Here is a 22,935-nt window from a genome sequence, read left to right as displayed (position 1 = left end):
ATGGTATCCCAGCTCCTTTTAAGAACTCTCTGCTCCGAGTCATATTGCACCCATTTCACACAGAGGAAACAGACTCAAAGAGGTGACATAAATTATCCAACTTCATGTAACCAGTAAGTGGTAGAGTCAAGATTAACACTTCAGTCTATCTGATGCTAAGGCATGTCAATGCTCCAGAATTCTCATCTATGTAACATAAACATAGAGAAAGAAAAGACTCAAGAATGGAGTTGTGAAAGATGTCCTGGTTTAGGGGTTAAGCCATCCATGTTCTTGACTAACTTGGGCAAAGTTATCATTTTTCTGGTCTCAAGTTTCATTAACTGAAAATTAAAAGGTTGAGCTATAACTTCTAGGGCCCCTTTCTAGGTTTTAAAGTGTATGGTTACTCTTCTGATAAAACCAAAGTTAATAAAACATCAACTGTATCTTAAGTAAAAATTGAGTTTTTGTGATTGAACTTGACTGCTTCTACCTCAAAGATAAAGATGGCATGTGAAATAAAGAGCTGTAAATGTCTTCCCAAGTGCTTAAGTCATTGCTTTTGTTGTACCAAAGTTTCGTTAGTCCTAGAACTGCATTGATGGGTATTATTTGAGTGATTACTCTGTGCCAAGCACTCTTGTAAGAGCTTTAAATGTAGTATTTGGGTTTATCCTTTCACAACTTATGAGATAGGACCTAGTATTCACCTTATTTTACACATAGGGAAACTGAGGAACTATGAAAGGAAGTAACCTACCTGAAGTTACCGAAGTGGTGAATGCTGGAGCCAGGATATGAACTTAAGCAGCTGGCTCTAGACTCTGGAGCCCAGACAGTTTTCTACAATCTAAAGCCCATGTTATTAGCCAGTATACTAAGTTCCTTAACTTTTCAATTTCATTTCAAACAATATACTGTCAACATTATATCAGTTCTATTATCGTAAACAACTGAAGAAAAATCTTTGCAGCACATTTTTTCTTCAGAGCAATTGAAGAGAATCTAACTGTTCTTTACCTTGAAGTATTATATGTTCAGTGCATAATCATACAACTCTTTTTACCCTTAGAGAACATTACTGACAACTCTTCAAACAAAGGACCACGTTACCATTGTTTCTTGAACACACTACAGAACTTTTCAGATGAGAATGCAGCGTAATCTCCCCTAAAGTGGAAATCAATGGGTCAAACCCTCCTCTGAGAGCATGCACCCTATTAATCATGCAGATTTAATTTTCCCTATGATAGCCCCCAGGAATATCAAAGGTTTATGCCTTTTGCTTTTCTTTGGTTTTTAATTACACAGTGTAATCATGACAGCAAATCAAACCTGTTAGTGGCATCAAACAGGTAGAACTGATGCCGGGAACAGGGCCACTGCAAATTTTATTAAAACTGCAATCATTGAGAGCACAACACACACTGGGGGTTTAAATACCTCTCTCTGTGGCATTTGTCATATTAAGAGCTGCAGCGTAAACAAAGGAGAAAGTCAATCAAATGTGTGTAAACATTACATGATCACTTCTACTTTTCTAGATGCAGTAAGGAAATCTGATCTCTGGGAAAGAAGATGGACAGAAGTCTAACATTCTGAAAACAGTCCTGATCTCTTAGATCTCTTCACATTTGCCTCGGGGTCATCCTATGTACATATGTATTTTGTTTGGTCTTTTAGAATTCTACTTATTTTATATACTGTGTGTCTGCAAAAAATCAACAACAGAAGCCTCCCGCAGAGCAAGTTTTTCCTAAGGATATATGGTGAAGCTTTTCAGATTGCAGAGAAAGGGACTGACAGGAGCAATAAGGACCCTGACCAGTGTTGGGAACGCTTGCATGGGAGCCAGTTAAATTTGCCAGGTGGCTCACCTTTCCTCCTCACTCCCCAAAATGCCTCTCCCAGGTGTGGAGACATGGGTCTATTTTTGAGGCCTCCTGCAAACAAGGAGTTGTTTAAACATTAGAGGAGCCCACAATAACCCTCTACCTAGAAGGGTTCTGTTCTCTTCCAGATCTGCTTCTTGGGCTCTCATCTGCAGTTTTGTGCTGGTGCCAGGTACCCTCTTCCCACTGGTGGCCACTGACTGAACCCTTGGTGTTAGCCTCCCTTCTGCCCAACCTTTTCCTTAATGGCTTAAAGCTCCAAGGGAAAATGAGGTAGTAATAGAACATGCCATCACCAGGGAGCCCAGTTCGTTCCAATATCCATCTATTTTAACTGGGTTCTCAAGTCTTCTACACTCAACCAGTTTCTACCCACAAAGCTTGATTTATCTGGATGTTATATTCACAGAAGGCATAAGATCAGTGCTCATTTCCAAATGAGTAAATCATTTCATAATAATTAAATTGAAGGATATAAGGGAAGTCTAAGGGAAATATGTAAGAATGTAAGGGAAATATAAGAAAATTAGCTATTTGTAATTTTTTAAATAGATCTTTCCCAATGATTAAAAAAATCTCAAAACAATAATCTTTCTGTCTATAAAAAGACTATCATCTTAAACATATTTAATTTCTGTGATGTTTATGAAACACATTTTTTAAAGGAAGAATATCCCTCAGGTCAAAATCAGGAAAGTAAAACAAGACTCTGGTATTTCAGAGGTCATTCATAGCCTCCCTTGATGGCAGCCTCTCCTTGATAACTCCAGCTCTATCACTCAAATCATCATACTTCCAGGTGGTATTGCTCTGCCACTGAGTGCTCTGGAGTACTTGGGGGAGTATTCAGGGGAAATCTGTTTCAGTTAGACACATAGGAGAAATGATATGAATCATTCTTTGGATGCTCATGTGCCTGAGGTAGAACATGAAGTAGGTTAGAAAGAGACAAGGCTGTCTCTTGACTTATAAGGTAATTCTTTCTATAGGGCCCTGAGAAGTTACTTTGTCCATTTTCAATCAAGCAAAACTAATGCAGTAAGAATCCTTGTTCAGATGTGGCGAGTGGGGGTGAGGCTACATGGAATTATGCTGCTGAAAAAGATATTTTTACCTCTGTGAGGAACTAATTAAAAGAAGTGATCTCAACAGAAGCAATATTTGAAGTTAAATATAAGGAAATCTTTCCGGGAAATATGATTGATTTATCTTTGTTCTATAATTGTATATTCATTCTCATATTTGGAGACAGCTAAGGAACCTTCTTAGCTAAAGGGCAGGAGCCACAAATGAGGTAGGATTGCCTTTAAGCTGGGTAAGACAAATTTCAATTCCTGATATATTGAAATGCATGATAAAGAAACAAGGAATTAGCCAATGCTTGTTGTAAGAAACCAATGACTGGGAATTCACTCCAAATATGGTAAAATATTTTAAAATGACCCCTTAGAAAGTGAAACTTTCTATGAAACATGATATGTTTCATATTTCTCTTGCCCTTATCTATCTGGCCATGAGACCTCTCCTAAAGCCCGTTGTCACAGAGGTACCTGAGAGAGGGGTTAACGTTTCCAGGGGAAGATCCTCCATTGTTATGAGGTTGACATCTCTTTTCTGCCTTCCAGGTGAATATGGGATCTGGAAACCAAAGACTTCGCTACCAAAGGCAAGTCAACATACCTATATAGTTCTCACCCAGGAGTGCTTCCCTTTTCTGTGGAAACTTACCTTTATTTTACCTATGAATCAATAACACCTAACCAAGTGTAGAAGATGTTCATTGAGAAATCAGAACCCAAATGGAATTTTAGTTGGGATCCTCCAAGCCACTGTAGAATCATTAATTTTAGGTTTCTGTTCATAAGTAAGAAAGAAGAGTCAAATGAGAAGAGAATTCACCGCAGCTGCCACTCTCTGAAACTTTTCACTTCCCACTCCATCTAATTGGCTCCCTACTTTCTCAGCTTACTGTCTTTATGGATTAATTCCTCCCCTAAGGAAATGGCAGTTTCCATGTTCTATTTCTTATGACCCCTCCCTGAACATTCTTTGGTTCAATACCCCAGTGTAGCGAATATCTAATCAATATAGGAATCAATTGCCTTTGACAAAACTTTTTCCATCCCTGTATTTGTTCTAAAGCAGAATGGAGCAACAGAAATACAAAAATAGTATATCAAACCAATGAACAGAAAGATTGATGTCACTTGATTAAAATAGTATATTTGGAAGAAGTAATTTTTTCCAAAGCATAAATACAAGCTTTCATTCTTTCTAATTATAAAGGTCTCTATATGAAAGTTCAGAAAGTCTAAAGCTTTATAAAGTGTATGATGGAAGGTAACCACCGTCATGTAATTCTGTATGCAGAGATGATGACAGTGAACAATCTGCTATTCTACTGCAATGTGTGAAAGCGAAAGTCGCTCAATAGTGTCTGACTCTTTTGCAACCCCGAGGACTATACAGTCCATGGAATTCTCCAGGCCAGAATACTGGAGTGGGCAGCCTTTCCCTTCTCCAGGGAATCTTCCCAACCCAGGGATCGAACCCAGGTTTCCCACATTGCAGGCAGATTCTTTACCAGCTGAGCCACCAGGGTAGCCCAATATATAATACATAACATACTGCTCTTTGACTTACTTTTTTACTTATGAAAACATTAGTATTTCTAATGGTTAATATTTCTAAAGAAATAGGATAGTGCCTTGATATGGTCACAAAGAGTCGGACACGACTGAGCAACTTTCATTTTCTCTTTCACTTGCACATGATAAGCACTATATAAATATTAATGGTTAGTAATAAAGACAGCTGATAATTACATCATGCTTTCTGTGTGCCAGTAATAATTCATGTAGTCACTACAACAACCTAAGAGGTAGGTGCTATTTTTATCCCTGTTTTAGAGATGAGGAAACTGAAATTTCAGATAGGAAACATACCCAAGTTACATATATGGTGGATAGTTATAGAAGTTACTACTTATAGATTGATCTCATCCTTTTTAATGGTTCACACGAATTTCATCACATACTGTCAGCCTCTTATTGATGCAAATTTAAATTATATTTAAAAACTTGCTGTTATAAACAACTTTGTGATAATCTTACTTTGGGTAATATACCATTATCCATCCACTGAATTTTAACTTTAGTCTTTGTATTTTTCACTTGTTAAAATTATATTTAATTCTTTATCAGGTTTTCCTTTCTTCTTCCTGATGTATTTTTCTTTTTTGTCATTCCTCCTTTTGTGTCTTTCACTTTACCATATTCATTTGAGAGTATTTATTATATTGTGTTGTTAATTGGATTTCCTGGGGCTTAAATCTCTTTATTTATTGTGTTAGCTATCTCTGACTCAAGGCAGATTGTTTCCTGTGGATGTGATAATTTTGCATTGTGAATTCATGCTCAGTGTGGCTTTATCTAAACCCTAACTTGTGCAAAGTGTTTTGTTTTTCAGCTTTTTTGTTGTTAAAATTTTTGACCTGAGACTAATTTTTTCCTTTAAATTGTAGTTTTTTTTACAATATTGTATTAGTTTAAGGTGTATGGCAAAGTGATTCAGTTATTTTTTTCAGATTATATTCCACTGTAGGTTAAAGATATCGAATGTAATTCCCCTGTGCAATAGAGTGAATCCTTGTTGCTTATCTATTTTATGTAGTTTGTTAATCCCACATTCCTTATTTGTCCCTCCCTCCCTCCTTCTCCCCCCCCCTTTTTAACAATAAGTTTGTTTTCTGTGTCAGTGCATCTGTTTCTGTTTGTATGTAGATTCATTTGTATTATATTTTAGATTTCATATATGACTCTTATGGTGTTTGTCTTTTCTCTGTCTGACTTAACCTCACTAAGTATAATATTCTCTAGATCCATGTTACAGCAAATGACAATTATTTCATTCTTTTTTATAGCCAGGTAATATGCCGGTGTATATATACCACATTTTCTTAAGCCAATTGTTTGTTGATGGGCGCTTGGGTTGCTTCCAGGTCTTGGCTATTGTAAACAGTGCTGCTATGAATGTTGGGGTGCATGTATCTTTTCAAATTTGAGTTTTCATTTTTTCTGGATACATGCTCTGGAGTGGGATTGCTGGATCATATAGTAGTTCTATTTTTAGCTTTTTTAAGGAACCCCCATACTCTTTCTCCATAGTAGCTGCACCAATTTACATTTCCCTCAACAGCATAGTAGAGTTCACTTTTCTCCACACCTACTCTAGAATTAATTATTTGTAGACCTTCTGAAAATAGACATTCTGACCAATGTGAGGTGGTACCTCGTTGTGGTTTTGATTTGTGTTTCTGTATTAATTAGCAATGTTGAGCATCTTTTCATGTGCCTGTTGGCCATCTCTATGTCTTTGGAAGACCTAGGACTAGTTTATATGCTAATTTCTCTAGCTGGGGATTCCTAAACTGGCTGTGCTGGCAGCATGAATTCAAAATCAAGTATAATTGAGATATAGTCCTGAGTGTTGGATATTCATTCATAAGAAAACTTCTTTTTTCTTCTTATGGAGAGATAGACAAGCCTCTGTATTGCCTTTCTTTGCTGATGGGTAGAACTTTGCTGGCCTACCTTTTTACTTCTATGGTCCTCAGCTTTATACAATGGTATCAATCCCAGCTTCCACTTCACAGGGGCAAAAGACTGACTTCTGTCCCTTTAAGAGTCTTAAAAACTGACCTTACCCATTAAAGAAACGGCCACCTGTCTTATTACATGGAGGACAATGTCCAACCGCCCCATGATCTTACGGCTCTGCTTTGCAAATTTCTGTTCATTCTTGACTTTAGAAAATGTTTGTTGTTTCCTTATGAGTTATACAACTAACCTGGCATTTTTAAATGTTTGTAGTAGAAAGATTTTCATGTTATCTTGTCTATCATGTTGCTGGAGCTCTGTGTTTGATCCCAGGTTTGTGTATTTAGTACATAAAGATTCCATGAGTCATCATTTCAAGCATTCTCTCACAATATTCTCAACTTTCTTGCCCTCTTTTCCTTCCTGGCAAAGCTCCAGTGCTTATACCTTGCCTTTGGATTTCGCTTTCTACTTTTTCTGACTTATACCTATACTGCTATGCCACCCTGCAGGAAAAACCTAGAATGAAGCAAATTGCTGCCAGTCTGTATTCCTAGTCCTGTTCTCTGCTGAAACCTACGTGTTGCCCAGCAAGCCTAGTTTTCCTGTGAGTCATCGCCCCCATCCTCCACAGCTATTTAAAAACCTCCTCATCCCTCTGCCCCCCTTTATAGGAGTATTTTCAGAAGCTAATCTTACTTCCTACTTCCTACAGGAAACAGAGCCCATCAGAACAGAGCTTTCTCAAATTCCATCCACCTAATTTATGAACTCATTTATACCGGAATATACCCCCTTTCTCCTTTCTCCCTATTACAAGGAAGAAAGTTTCTTTTTCCTGTCTAAGTACAATAATCATGCAATTTACCATTGAAGCCAGGATATTTTTGAAAGTAAAAGAGGGACTCTATTAATAATTATTCTAGGATGACAGGTGTAAACCAGAACAGGGTAAACTGGGTCATGTGGTCACCCCCATAAAAAGTTCATTGCTGAATTCATCTCTTTTACCTTCTCCAGTACCACAGTCCCTTGAATATTCAGCCTCTCTCCTGTATATTCAAATTTTTCTTCTCTCTGGGTTCCTTCTCATTAATATTTTAACATTGCCAATTTTTTTTTCTGCTCATTTTTATTTTATTTTTTTTCATTTATTTTTATTAGTTGGAGGCTAATTACTTTACAATATTGTAGTGGTTTTTGTCATACATTGACATGAGTCAGCCATGGATTTGTGGGAGGAGGCGAGGATGGGATATTTCAAGTTAACATTGCCATAAAAAACATTTCAATCTTTTTTAAAAGAGAAATTATGCAAAACCACACTACCTGTGTGCCAACGAGGCTTCCAACTACTGCTCAGTTTTTGGACTCATCTCTTTTTTCTGCCAAATTTATTGGGAAAAAATAAATCTACATCTATTATCTCTCTTCTTCTACTCCCATTCTCCTTCATTCACAGAATTCTGGCTTCTTCCCCCATCCCCATTCTGATCCTAATCTTGACAATGTCACACATGATTCTCCTGTTATTTAACAGAACAGACTGTACTCGGCATTACTCCATTACTTAGGTGCCTCTATCTGTGGAGTCCTCAGTGAGTTAGTAACCTGTGTGTTCCTCGGTTTCCTAAAATGGTACAATGATAGGCCCTTCCTCACTGACTGCTAGTGAAAATTAAATAAAATAATCCCTGTAAAGCATTTAGTATTTTTAAATGTTAGACATCACATTGTTCATCCTTTTATAAAGATATCCATGTTTGGTCATGGTTAAATTGGATTGTTCCATCAGTAATTTTGCATGTCACCCTTTGAACCTTTTAAGGCAAGGCAGAAAGGTAGAATCTTTTTTCATAAGCTCGGATAGCAAAGAGCCTGTTTTGTTTTGTTTTGTTTTAATTTATTTGACTATGCTTGGTCTTCGTTGCTGCATGTGCAGTATAGTTCCCTGACCAGGGATCAAACCCAGGCCCTTGCATGGGGAGCACAGAGTCCTAACTTCTGAACCACCAGGGAAGTCCCCTAAAATATCTTTATATTACCATTCCAGTGACCCAGCAGCCTGAGGATGGCAATCTGGAGAGGGAGCTTCACTTCCGTGTCCAAGGGTATTTCTTTCACCTTTGTTACGGCTGCTAAGGTTTAGTGAACACACTGTACCAAATCTATATAAACTGGCAAGATTAACCTCATTAGACGCTCACAACAGCAGACAAACCCTGTCTTCCCCTGGCATACCTGTTTGCCATAGATGTAGCCCAGCATCAAATAGCACTGACAGGGCTCTCGTTCTGATTTACTCAAACTAATTTGCAGCGTTACTGACACAATACGTAACAAACGCTCATCTGTCCTGAGTGACCCTGCTTCATCTTCAGCCCTCACGGTTGCCAAGACAGCAGGCATTTGCAGGCATATTGGGATTCTTCCAGTGACTTCTTAGTTGCTTTTTTATCTCCTCTGTGTTGTTGGTTTAATTGACCCTTCTTTTAAATAGGTTGTGTCTGTGTTATATCTTGTGGACAAGCCTCAATTATTTAAGTGGAAGCCAATCTCACCGAGCTTCAAGAGCCCAAACAGATTTGCTGCAATATTTATGTTCTAATAGTAATAGTTTTAGTTGATGCTATTTACTAAATGTGTAGTATATACCAGCAGTTGTGCTAAGCATGTCACATGTTTTTTGTGTGTATTGGCTACTTTAATAGGGACTAGAATGAACTAGAAATAGACATGTGTGCTAAAATGAGCTTAAAGTACCTTTAAATGATATTATGAGCTTTCAGTACTAGCAACTTGAATAAAATGTCTTACCTATATTAATTGTTAACACAATGAACATGACTGTTTAAATATTAGGAAGGAGAGTGTTCAGTTTTACTGATAGGCATGATACAAAACTAAATGGCAAGGCAAGACTAAGCTATGTAATTGAGCTCCAACTAATGAGATTTGTGATAATTTTCTCGAAACTAAAGCAAATTGTTCCATTATCTTTGAAGACAGTAACCTAAACAATCAATGTTTTATGTTATGAATCAGAGGGCTCATATTTCATGCCTTGAAGAGAAAAATCTTCATGGTATTGTTTATAAATGGCTAACATTTATTCTGTATCCCTCCGTGCATAGTTCAAGGAAACACTGAATCCAGGCAGACATTCGTTGTGTCTGAAAGTGTGACCAAATGTGTTTGTATGTTTATTTAATTTTCACTCAGTGAGTTACATCAGGTGGTGGTTGCATTCTGAGCTTTAAATAGCATTGATCATTTAAAAGATATTAAATTTTAGAAGCTGTGCTAAAAGTATGTCCTTTTTATGTCTGACAACCACAATTTCCTCTCATTTCATTCCTTTTCATGAACAGTTAATAGAAGTAAGATCATTAAAGCTGTGAGAATATCTAGCTAGGCAATAAAGATAATCTTACAGGAGCTAATAGAAAACTGTGATTGGGAAGGAAGAAATGTAGGAAGGGGTCAATTTTGGCTTAAGAGAAAGGTGACATCAAAGCAAGCTAGGGGAAGCTGTGAAACCTTTCCCAATTGAAATGTAATTTGTGTCAATGTGTGATAATCACTTTATTGATCAGATAACAGTAAAGCAGAAAAGGAAGTGATAATTCTTATAGTCAACATTTGTTGAGTGTTTATAAAGGGCCAGACATTGTGCTAAATACTACCAGTAACTTATCTCACTGAATACTCACAATAAACCCCACTTTGCAGATAAGAAAATTGAGAACCAGAGAGGTTAGTTCTAAGACTTATAACAGGAAAAGGTGGAAAGAGTTTTGCACTCAGTTTCCTCACCTAATATAGGCAAGCTGAAAGCTTCTATTTTTAAGCAAAAATGATATAATTTCAGGTCAAGAGGGAGCTGATGACCAAATGGATAGAATCCCTAGCTCAATCTGGATTCTGATTTCTCAGTGAAGACCTTTTACAACCAGCTGTTGAATTAATTGACTTCAAGGAACATTTTAAAAAATGTAAAGTATCTTGACAGTATAACTCATAGAAGTAGGACCATTTGGAGTTATACATTTTGAGTCAGGTCTTTATTTTTCTAAACCTTTGTGACAGAATACAATCTGGAAAGAAGTTACATTTTTCTTTTGATACATTCTTAAGACACATCTTTTATGTTGTGAAAGATGAGTATCTTCAAATTGATAAACAATTTAAAGATATTGGTAAAATAATATCTTCCTGTCCAAGCCAGGAAGATATTCTAAAATGGTATCCTATTGTTTTAGTACTATAGTCTGTTTCAGTCAATTGATGGAATATAGATGGAATATGACCTATTAAACAAAGGAACTTTTTTCCCTCCTTTCAGTTTTTGAGTGTTGACTTGATGGTCTAATATCTGGAATAACTGAGGGCACTAAACTCCTTACTGCCTGTCTGTTCTGCAAGATGAAGTACAGCCTTCACAGTAGAGCGTGAGGCCTTCTGCTAGCACTGCTCTCAGAAGAAGCACAGCTCCTTACCCTCCACTTCCAGCTTCACCAGTTTGGAATATGCCGTCCCAAGGCTGTTTTTTGCCACACATCGATAATGTCCTGCGTCTTCCTTTTGTACATTATGAATCCTTAAGCTCCCAGATTCAAGAACCGCAGTTCGGGAATTTTCCTGCCAGAGATAGGTACATGAGTTTTGCATGAACATGAGTCTGTCAAGGATACATTTGCTATATTTCATCAAGTCATCATTATCACTCATCAGAAATATTATTTTAACATTTGATATTTATTATGGATAACATATAATAATAAATGAGACAGTATAAGATTCCCTTATAAAAATAAATTTTAATAACAGTGCCATAAGATATAGTTATTTTTATTTTCTTTCAATACACGAGGACCCCAAGGCTTATTGGATGTCCTAAACCAACAAGTTTTATTTTAGAATTTGATATCTAAAAAAATCACACCCAAGTTTGTCTGATTAAAATCATTGCTCTTAACAAGCGTACTTACTGCCTATATGGGATCTTTAGGGGAATATATGACCTTTTAAAAGTTGGAAAACTCTACAGAAAATAAAAAAACTGATCTTTATAATTAAAATATTATATCTGTATTCTCCTTGGGTATCTAAATTCACTAGTATATATAGAGCCACTCCTTTTACTGTAGAAAATATAACAAAAGAAAGTCAGAAAATTATATAGATTATCATAAAAATGAAAACTATTTGTTTTATTTTAAATAAAGCAAAGTTAATTGATATTATGTTGTATTTCAGTTAATTGAGATCAACATCTATGTATCCCCCCATGGAATACTCTGAGTATAGTAATATGAAAAACACCTTGTCTGTGATGTCACTGAGTTCATAGTAGGTTATACAAGGATGGAAAGAGACAATGATGATGCAGAATAGTAATTTATCAATAAATGTAGGTATAAGATACAAAAGCAGTACAAAATAAGGATGTGAATAATGTATTTCAAGTTTGACTACTCTATATGATTGAGGTCATTGTCAAAGTCACCAGTTTTGAGTCTTAATGCTCTAACTTCACTCCAGAATGTTCTCATTCCTTTTCTTCCAAATCTTATTTCTTTCTGTCTCCTTCTAGAAGCTATTTGTCAGGTCTAAAGCTTGAAGCTTAGTTCCTTTTTTAAAAAAAAATCTGTTGAGTCTCAAAGATTCAATGTTAAAAAAAAAAAAACAATTCAAATACCAACCAACTGACCACCAACAAAGACAACTCTAGCTTAGCTCTGCTCTGCCTCTTTTATCATCCTGAACACTACTGGTCCCTATCTCTTTTCTCTCCTACTCAGCCCCAACTGGAATGCCTTATATCTATCTATCTAGATATCTAGATAGATAGATAGATAGATATAGGTTTGGTTGCAGTGTTGTACATGGAAAATATTTAGATTTGGTTAAAATATTTAGGTTTGGTTAAAATGTTGTGCATGGAAAATATTTTATACTAGAAGTTTGTAAGTGTGTGACTGAATTTGCAAAGGATTGTTGTATTTGAAAATACGTTGTGTATACATGTTTTAACATAATCATCACTTACCCTGAGAGCGCTGTCCCCCTTGATCCATGACACTGATGGTTTGGGATTGCCCATTGTAGTACATGGTAGAACTGCCTTTAATCCTTCTATTATTTTTACATTTATGGGAGGACGAGTTATTTTAGGTTCTAAAGGAAAATAAAGGAAAAAATTAAAAAGGCAACTTGGATTTACTAAACTTAGAATTTCTAACTTTATGCTTAATTCTTAATATCCATTAAAAATATTCTTAGGTATATTATAATACAGAACTCTCCAAGTGCTAAGCCATGTTTTTAGTGGATATCAAACAAGTAATTTTTTAAAATTGAGATTAGCTCTGTTTAATCTTATTTGAAAAAAATCAATTCATAAACATTAGGAGTGTGAAATTATCATAGTGGTCTTCACTTTTAAAAATAGTTAATAAAAAGTTGATTAAAATAAGCTGTTGCTGTAACAACTCACATTGATTCATAGTAACAGACATGAAAACATATGAAAATAAAGGTTTGATATGTTTACATTTGTATACAATTCTGAGTTATGACCTACTGTCCCTTTAGTTTCCATCTTAACTTGACCATTAAATTTGGTGATTAAAAATTAGATACATTTGTCCTCTAGAAAATGAATCAGATATTACTATATTTATAATCAGAGAAATTCTGTAATACAAGTCAGAGTAACTCTACTCTGCAAAGCAAACTTGTATATACTATGAAACACTCCTAAATTAATTTTTTCAGAAGAAATAGTTTATGTCAGTTAATTTTTATCCTCCAGTACTGAGCTTTCAGAGGAAGAAGTTGTTAAATCTAATGTATAGAAGAATTGACAAGTTCAGGATGTCAGTTATTTTACTATGTGAAACATTCATAAAATAATGAAAACTAAATTTATTTCCTTAGGAATTTTATGTTACAGATATCAAATAGAGAACTATCAAATAGAGTCTGTCTAGCAGGACAGACTACTGAGAAATGGATGCATTTTACTTCTTTCAGGTCACGTGCCATAATCAATGTGTTGCTTTGACATAGAAGAGTAGGAAATAAGGACTTTTTTCCCCTTCTACTTCAACTGTATGTGTGTGTGTTTGTGTGTGTGTTGAGTGTTGAGGGGACATGGTTTTGTTGGATTTTTAGTCTAGTTATTTATTGCCATTTATAGGTGGTATGATCTTGCACTGTGGCAAAAGTACAAGACAAGCTTTAAACATGTTATAGGAAAATATCAACTTTGTCGCTGTGCCTGCTATGTAAAGCATACAATCCTCCTTCTTATCAATGACAATGAATATGTGCATTTAGATAATGACTAGGCACCTTGATTGTGGGTAGAGCTGTCATACAGCTACTGATCAAAGTTTAGCTTAGGAGTTGATATGCCTGTGATATAATCAAAGACAGTATTATTCATTCCTCTCCTTGGGCTCCCTGAACTGACCCCTATGGCAAACCTGAGTCACAGATAATGTCTTAGGCAGAAAACCTTTGTTTAAAGCAAATAACTCCTATCTTCTCAGTGAAAATGATATCTTTGCCACCTACTGATGAGAGGTCAGGAGAACTTTGTGAGTAGTTGATGATGAAGTAAACTAGGAATGAATTGAGTACTGATGTGGAGTGATGGATTCCCCACTCTAAGGGAGCATGATTCAGGTGGAGCCATGAGCATTGACTAATCACAACTGGTTATTCTGTTCAGGTTGGATCCTGAAGGTGTCCTGCTATGCCAAAATTCAGCCTTTAGTTGTTGGACCATCAAGAATCTGGGGGAAGGAGCTCCCTAAGGAGGTCCTAGGTAGCAATGTGAGTAGGGACCTTGAGAGTCTCAGGAAACAGTTTTTTAGCAAGCAGTGTGGCAGTGTTAACAGCTGGGATGGCCACACCAGTGTGTACCCACACTAGCTGAGCTTTCCTAAAGAGAAAGTGGAGAAAAGAAGAGGAGAGAAGAAGAAAAGGTGATTTAAGATAGAACCAAAATCAAGAACATTTAGTGCCAGAATGAATATGAACAATATTCGAAGGAAAAGGAGTTATCACAAAACAGTAAAGTACTTAAACATGCTCTGTCTTTGGAATCACACTTTCATTCATCAGCAAAATAGATCCTTCTTCCTTACTTGGTGTTCTTACTGCCCCATATGCTGAAAGAAAGCCTATTTGTGGGTACATCCTGACCTACTTACTCTCAGAATCTCCAGATCAGCTTTTCCCATGATGTCCTCACAACTTACCTATTACAGTTAATCTCGGACATCATTTCTAGGTGTGATGAACATAAAAGATTAACAGATATCTGAGAAAGACCATGAACATGAAGGAAAAGAACCAAAATAAAATCAAAACTTAGCATGAAGAAAACAGAAGCAAAGTAGGGGGGAAAAGGTTTTAAAAATGTGTAAAGAGTATCCTTAGATAAGTGAATACTGCACCATGCAACGCATAGAGTTGGCTATGAAAAACAGAGCAATCAGAGAAGAAAGAACACCTGGAAATTAAAAATATGGGTCTTTAGGTTAAAGTACTGAAGATAACATCAGAATAGCAGCATGGTTATATTGAAGACCAAATACATGAAATAGAAGGAAAAGTCAAGCAAATCTCCTAGAACGTAGAATATCAAGATAGATATGTAGAAAATATGGGGATAAACTTGGAGTTATAAAAAAACCAAAAAAAGAAACCTAATTGTTGATTAAAAGTTTAAGAATGAGATCAAATGAAGAGGAAGAAAATAGACAAAAAGTGTAGCTCACTTGGGGGGAAAAAAAAAACCTTTGGTTTTTAGAGCAAAATGGCTCACCTAAGACTAAGTAGAAATAACAAAAGAAAACACAAGCCTGTTGTATTCTTGTCAGTTTGAAACATTACGAATTCTAGAAATAGAAAAATCCCCCCCAAAAAAAATTAGGATAAATATCAGATTTATATGTAAACAAATAAGAGAAAGATTTCTTATCTTCAACCTAAAATGTCATATGGCAATGAATAATTGTCTATTAGAACCTAAAGGAAAAGCCTTTTAAATCTCCCATGTGGCTCAGACAGTAAAGCGTCTGCCTACAATGCAGGAGACTTGGGTTCTATCACTGGGTCGGGAAGATCTCCTGGAGAAGGAAATGGCAACCCACTCCAGTATTCTTGCCTGGAAAATCTCATGGATGGAGGAACCTGTTAGACTACAGTTCATGGGGTCGCAAAGAGTTGGACACGACTAAGCGACTTCACTTCTGTATTGAGACAAATTATTTACTCAAGATTGGGGGCAAAATAAAGACTTTCAGCCATGCAAACATTCATAAAATACATTTCATGTGTTCACACTGAAAAGAAGCAGTGACTTCCTCCAGCAAAACAATACTAACAAAACTGAAAGATAAAAGATGAAAGAAATAGTGATGAAAATCAACAACAAAAACTTACAATAAAGGTCACAGGCAGAACTGGATTCCACCATGCTTGGTATGGTGCTAATATGTGTATTTCTGTGATTTTTCCAATCAATAGTGTGATGTCAGAGAGGAGAAAATAAAGGTTATGTCATTATAAGGTTGAGAGTTTACAAGCATCAGGTGCTGTGGCACAAGGGTTCATGAGATTTGAGGATGCTAGTAAGGTCCGCGTGATGATGCCAGGTAGGAGAGAGAATGAAGTGAAGAGAGAACTGAATGATGTGCCCATTGTGGTGTCAGTGAAACAGAGAAAAGAGAGGAGGTAAGAGCAGGAGCATGACCATGATGGTGATGGTTTGGCGTGGGAAGAAGGGCATGAGGGAGCTGGACTCTGTCCTTAGCTGAGAAAGAGATCGATAAAGTTTGTTCCTCTGTTTGGAGGCAAGTCCGGGGTGTGAGAAACCATTTCACTCATCAGACAGAGCTGGAAATAGAAATATCCATGTTCAGGATGTGACCTAATTTCCTGGGGTACCAAGATCATAGGTTGGATAGACTGATGAAGAGTTAAGGTTAACATCACTGGACTTGTGAAGGTCAAAGGGCTATAGGATGAAGTGAATAGTGGTTCTGTTTTATGGCTGTTAAAATCTCTTAGGATAATGGCAGGAGTAGGAGTGGATAGAAAGATAATAAATCTGGAATCAAAATCTTTGAGAAATATGGGAGAAGACCTAGAAGTGAGTAGATGATGAATAGAGTTAGAGAGATTGGTCAAAATGGTATAAGCCTTCATGAGAGGAAAGGTTTTGCACAGGAATGCAAAATATAATGGATTAAAAGCAGCAATGAACCATCAGTACCTGCTAGTCTTGTTGACTTGAAGTGGATAAGAAATAAACAGCCTCCCTTTAAACAGAAAAGTCACTCAAGTTTGAAAAGTCACTCAAGAAATTCAGGTTTGAAATAAGGCAAAAGGGTAGAATAAGTGTCTGCAAAGAGGTTAGAGATTAAAGGGTGTCTGGTTGTAATGAAACTGTTTTAAATTAAAGGTACATGGTAAAGATTTTAAAGGGGAGTTCCTGGTGAAAGATTTCCTGGTGGTGCAAATAAAGAGCCATAATAAAGGCTAGAAAATGGGAGAAGGCAGAAAACGATAAGGCTTGCCTGTAGGGTGGTGGGTGATGGCAGGAATAAAAGGTGTGGAACTGTCTCAAGGTTGTGATTTGAACTTGAACTTGTCTGGCTGCCCAACCTCCAGATATGCAAGAGGCTCTGTTTACTGTCTACTTCAAAGTGTACCAAGTCCGCTTAGAAATCAATGGGTGATTCTCTTTCCCACTCACTCATCTTCACTTGTAGAGCTCCACAGCTCTCGGCAGCTCCTCCCACACCATTGTTGGCAATGCAGCAGTAAATGCCGTCATCACTGTCTTCCACGCTCAGGATGGTGAGGAGCTGACCATTCTCCCGAATGCTGTACCGGGTATCAAAGAGCCTGTGGGTCACAGACGATTGTGGCAGGTTAGGGCCCCAGCTGTGAATTGTTTTGACTATGATTATATGATCCAGCAGATGATTTACCGATGGATGAAGCAGATTAAAGGGAAGAGGAAACTCAAGTAAGTTCTGAATAATAGAATAAGCTTATTTGGGAGGAGAAAGCTAACATTTTCTAATCTTTGCTAGACTCCCATAATCAAAGCAGTGCTGAGTCCTTCAAAAATAATTTCGAAAGGTGATGTCTATTGATAGGACCCACCCAACATAAAATTTACTTTATTTAGGAAAGTATATCATTACCCAAGGTATGAGTCCTCTCCCATATTTCCTGGGAATAGCAGCCAGATAATGAACACACACACACACACACACACACATATGTGACTAGCAGAAAGGGATTAACAGATACACACTACTATATATAAAATTGATAAACGGCAAGGACTTGTTGTATAGCACAAGGAAATATATTCAGTATATTATAATAACCTATCATGGAAAAGAATCTGAAAAAGATTATACACACACATACACGCACACACCCTGAATCACTTTGCTGTACACCTGAAACTAACACAACATTTAATCAACTAGGTGTGTGCTGCCCTCAGTAGCTCAGTCATGTCCAGCTCTTTGTGACCCCCCTGGACAATAGCCCCCCAGGTTCCTCTGTCCATGGAATTTTCCAGGCAAGAATTCTGGAGCAGGTTGCCATTTCCTGCTCTGGGGGATCTTCCTCACCCAGGGATTGAACCTGTGTCTCTGTGTCTCCTGCATTGGCAGGAAGATTCTTTACCACTGTGCCACCTGGTAAGTCCCAAATCAATTATACTTCAATTTAAAAAATGGACAAAAAGGGAAGGGTTAAATATATATATTGGATTAACTAGCAGTTGACTAAGTATTTGTTCATTTATTAATCAAATGTTTGTTGAGTGCCTAACAAGTGCCAGGCACAGTTCTAGTTCCATGGGATACATAGGGAGCAAAACAGGCTCAAACTGTAAAAATTATGTTTTACATATATTATCTCACTAAATGGCATGCAGCCTGAATGTTAAGAAGAGAGTTAGGACAATGGAAAGAAATATGAGGGGAAATGTCAACCTAAAAGTGAGTTTTATGACCAAATAAAAATGCTTTATGCAACAAGTATAAATTAGGCAGAGTAAACCACCACCTCAAAGATTCATGTCTTAATCCCCAGAACCTATGAATATGTTACCTTACATGGCAAAAGGGATTTTGCAGATGTCAAGAATCTTGAAATGGAGTATCGTGAATTATCCAGATGGGCCCTATGTAATCATGCATGCTTGCCTGCTGTGTCACTTCAGTCGTGTCTGACTCTTTGCAACCTATCGACCAGGACCGTAGCCTGCCAGACTTCTCTGTCCATGGGATTCACCAGGCAAGAATACTGGAGTGGGTGACTGTGCCCTCTTCCAGGGGAATCTTCCTGACCCAGAGATCAAACCCACATCTGTTACGTCTCCTGCATTGGCAGGCAAATTCTTTACCACTAGCGCCACCTAATAGTGAGGGTCCTTAAAAGATGGGAGAGGGAAGCAGGAGGATCAAAGAATGAGATGTGATGAGGCTGGAGTGATGCAGTTGCTGGCTTTCAAAATGGAGCAAAGGGCCAAGAAATGCAGGCAAGAAATCACATTTTCCTCTAGTGCCTCCAGAAGGAATGCAGCCCTGTCAGCACCTTGATTTTAGCCCAAAGAGACTGGTTTCAGACTCCTGAACTCCAAAATTGTAAGATAATAAATTTGTGTTGTGTCAAACCACTAATTTTATGGTAATTTGTTGCAGTAGAAATGGAAAAATAATACAACCTGAAAACAAAAGATTTAAAGGAAATGAATTCTTGATTTTGAATTCAATGTATGGCCCCCATCACACACTGGTCTTAAAGAAGAAAAAAGATATAGTAATTTTTGATCTATGTGACTAAGGATGATATAATCACTGGGTAGTTCATTAAATCACATTAAATAACTAGGGATAGCCATGATACTGACTCTCATGTAATTTTTGCTTTGCTTTAGTTTTTTGCTATGTTTAAGTTTGCATGGAAAATGTGAATATTGAAATATTTTACAGATGTGCTTGTGGACTAAGAGTCAAACCACTCTGTGAAATAGAAACTTTCAAGATTTATAATCTGCTGTATCATTGCTGCTTAAAGTATATAAATCACTTGTAGATTGTGAGGGACAAAAGTATTTATAATTTTCAAAATATAAATTGTTTTCCTCTTTCTTACTGAAGTATAGTTGATTTACAATATTATATTAGTTTCAGGTGTACATAGCCTAGAGATTCATTATGTTTATAGATTGTACTCCATTAAAAGTTATTACAAGATAATGGCTATAGGTTCGTGTGCTATACGATATATCCTGTTGCTCGTTTATTTTCTACATAGTGGTCCCAGGTGGCGCTAGTGCGAAGAAGCTGCCTGCCAATGCAGGAGCTGAAAGAGGTGCAGGTTGGATCCCTGGGTCAGGAAGATCCCCTGGAGAAGAAAGTGGCAAACCACTCCAGTAATCTTGCTTGGAGGATCTCACGGACAGAGGAGCCTGGAGGGCTGCAGTCCATGGAGTTGCAAAGAGTTGGACATGACTGAAGCGACAATACACACATACGTAGCTCTTAAACCCGTACCCCTAATTTGCATTCCCCTCCCCCTCCCGTCTCCCCTTTGGTAACCATAGTTTATTTTCTATGTGAGTCTGTTTCCGTTTTGCATATACATTCATTTGTATTACTTTTTAGATTCCATCTGTGGGTGGTAGCATACAGCCTTTGTTGTTCTCTGACTTATTTCATTAAGCATAATATTCTCTTAAGTCCATACACCCTGGTGCAAATGACAGAATTTCATTCTTTTTTATGACTGAGTAAGACCCCATTGTAAATATATACCACATCTTCTTTACCTATTCATCTGTTATGGACACTTGGGTTTCTTCCATATCTTGGCTATTGGAAATAGTACTGCTATGAATTTGGGGTGCATGTACTTATTCAAATTAGTGTTTTCAGTTTTTTCTGGGTATATACCCTGGAGTAGAATTACTAGATCATACAGTACGTGTATTATTAGCTTTTTGAGATGCCTCCATACTGTTTTCCATAGAGGCCACGCCGACTTGCATTCTCATCAATAGTGTGTAAGGGTTTCATTTTCTCCAAATCCTCTTCAACATTTGTTCTTTGTAGCCTTTTTGATGATAGTTGACCCAGCTGGTGTGAGGTGGTATATCATTGTTGTTTCTCTAATAGCTAGTGATGTTGAGCATCTTTTTATGTGCCTGTTGGCCATCTGTACGTCTTTGTGAAGGATATCTATTCAGCTCTTTTGCCCATTTTTTGAGTGGGTTGTTTTTATTTTTGGATATTGAGTTGTAGGAGCAGTTTATGTATTTTGGATATTAACTCCTTATTGGTTATATAATTTACAAATATTTTCTCCCATTCTGTAGGTTGTCTTTTTGTTTCATTGGGTATTTTAAATTGATTTAATAAACTGTATTTCAAGCATCTTAATTTGGTTTATAAGCCTTCCTATTCCAGGATTTCTGAGATAGCTTGCCTGATAGAGTACTTGAAGGCTTCACAGCCCAGGGTAATTTCCCACATTACAGCACATATAATAGAAGGAAATATAAAATTTCAATTAGAGTTTAGTGAAAACAAACACATAATTTTTCCCTATCCAAGTTCATGGACCCCAGCCTATGGAGCAGTTAAACACTCTAGCCCTAACTCAAGGTATGTGGCCTTCTAGAAAGCTAGTGGTTCCCTTTGTTATAGATATTTTGGAGTATTTTTGATCAGAAAGCTATTTAATGAGGAAAGGGTAGCATAACCTTTATATGCCAAGTAGAAACTTTACTGTTTGAGAGGTTCCCTCACTATATACATCAGGAGTCCTTTCTGATTTTCAAAAGAAACAGTAATAGTTACCTAGAGGTCAGATTCCTAGAGAACATGCATGAGTTGATTGGGATATTGAAAGTACAGGAAATGAGGCTGGTCCCTATTAACTCCCCAGGATGTCCTGGAACAGGTACCCCCGGAATTAGGATACCATGGTGTTTTCTAATTACTGTGAAATTTCCTCTAGGACCTAACCTGGATCTAGGAAACAGCCCTGACTCTGCCGTATCAGTTAAATCACTTTACATTGGACAATTCCCTTAACCTCACCGAAGTTCAGATCTTACATTTATGAAACGTGGGAGTTACATTTTAAATATTCTAGAAGGTGAACTTTAGTACTGCCAAGAGCTGTGATTGCATTTACGACAAAGATAAATCCCAAGGCAGCCTTGGTCATTCTTGGTGGAAAAAGGCAGAATACTTACTTAATGAGAATTTTATTTCTGGTCCAGGAAATTTCAGGCTGGGGGTAGGATTCCACCGCACACATGAAAGTAGCGACTTCTTCAACTAAGGCGTCCACTGTTTCGAGAGGAGTGGTGATGACAGGGGCTGAAAGAAGAGGAGAAGTGAAAGGAGAGCATTCTACAGTACTGCTTCCTAACCCTTCTGTAAGCAGTCAGGCTTCCCTTATGGCTCAGCTGGTAAAGAATCCGCCTGCAATGCAATCCCTGGGTTGGGAAGATCCCCTGGAGAAGGGAAAGTCTACCCACTCCAGTATTCTAACCTGGAGGATTCCATGGTCTGTGTAGTCCACGGGATCACAGAGTCGGATACGACTGAGCAAATTTCACTTTCACTGTCAGCAGTCAGAGGCCACAGTGAACCTAAATAAGAATGATGATGCCCCATAGCAAAAATTTGCCAAAAGGGAGGAAGAATTTTACGCAGAGGATTTTGTTTCTACTTTCAAACTAGGCATTTGAGAATCAAAAGAGGAGGCTCTCAGGAGAGATGGACTTAGAATTTATTATATATGAGTGGAGGCAGAGCCTGGTTTAGTGAAGCCCAAAGTTATATAATTTAGATATCCTTTTAAGGAAAAAATACGTAAAATTGTGGATACAAAATGTCTATTGCCTTCCTCACATCAGTCAACATTGTGGAAGGAGAGTGTCACTGATGGGAAGTTAGTGTGAAAAGAGGAAGCCATCTTGGCAATTCCTGTATAAAAATATTTTTTCCCTAATTTCAATAAAACACGTTGATATATTTTATTCATTTGCATTTTAGTGAATAAAATGCAATATGAACTCTTTGCTAGAGACCATTGGAGGTCTTCAAAGGGGGCTCCTGCAAATGAGAGGCTTTGAAGCTGAAGCTTCATTGGATTTATAGAGGATCCACACAGCTAAAGATAGCTTAGGAAAAAGACTCAATAATTTAAAGGCAAATAATCCAAAATAACTCAAACAACAACAAAAAAAGTGATCAAAGAAGCTGAATCAACCTGTCTCCAAAGAATATATACAGATGGACAACAAGCACATGAAAAGATACTCAATATTATTAGCCTTTACGGAAATGCAAATCAGAACCACTCTAAGATACTACTTTACATACTGTAGAATGGTT

General features: G+C 37.2%; 1 protein-coding gene across 3 annotated transcripts in view; it reads right to left on the bottom strand.

Moving 5' to 3' along the window:
• Positions 1 to 22,935, bottom strand: part of MUSK (muscle associated receptor tyrosine kinase) — a 91,333-nt gene that overhangs the window by 56,912 nt on the left and 11,486 nt on the right. For all 3 annotated transcript variants that reach the window (XM_065947145.1, XM_065947144.1, XM_065947147.1), the window contains exons 2-5: positions 21,786 to 21,912; positions 17,250 to 17,401; positions 12,525 to 12,652; positions 10,972 to 11,113 (exon numbers count right to left, since the gene is read on the bottom strand). In XM_065947145.1, coding sequence (XP_065803217.1) covers positions 10,972 to 11,113; positions 12,525 to 12,652; positions 17,250 to 17,401; positions 21,786 to 21,912 — 549 coding nt within the window. The remainder of the gene's footprint in view (positions 1 to 10,971; positions 11,114 to 12,524; positions 12,653 to 17,249; positions 17,402 to 21,785; positions 21,913 to 22,935) is intronic.

Source organism: Muntiacus reevesi, chromosome 10 (genome assembly GCF_963930625.1).
Source record: "Muntiacus reevesi chromosome 10, mMunRee1.1, whole genome shotgun sequence".
Taxonomy (NCBI): Eukaryota; Metazoa; Chordata; class Mammalia; order Artiodactyla; family Cervidae; genus Muntiacus; species Muntiacus reevesi.
Note: the sequence above shows the minus strand (reverse complement) of the source record. Positions and strands in the feature narration are given on the sequence as shown.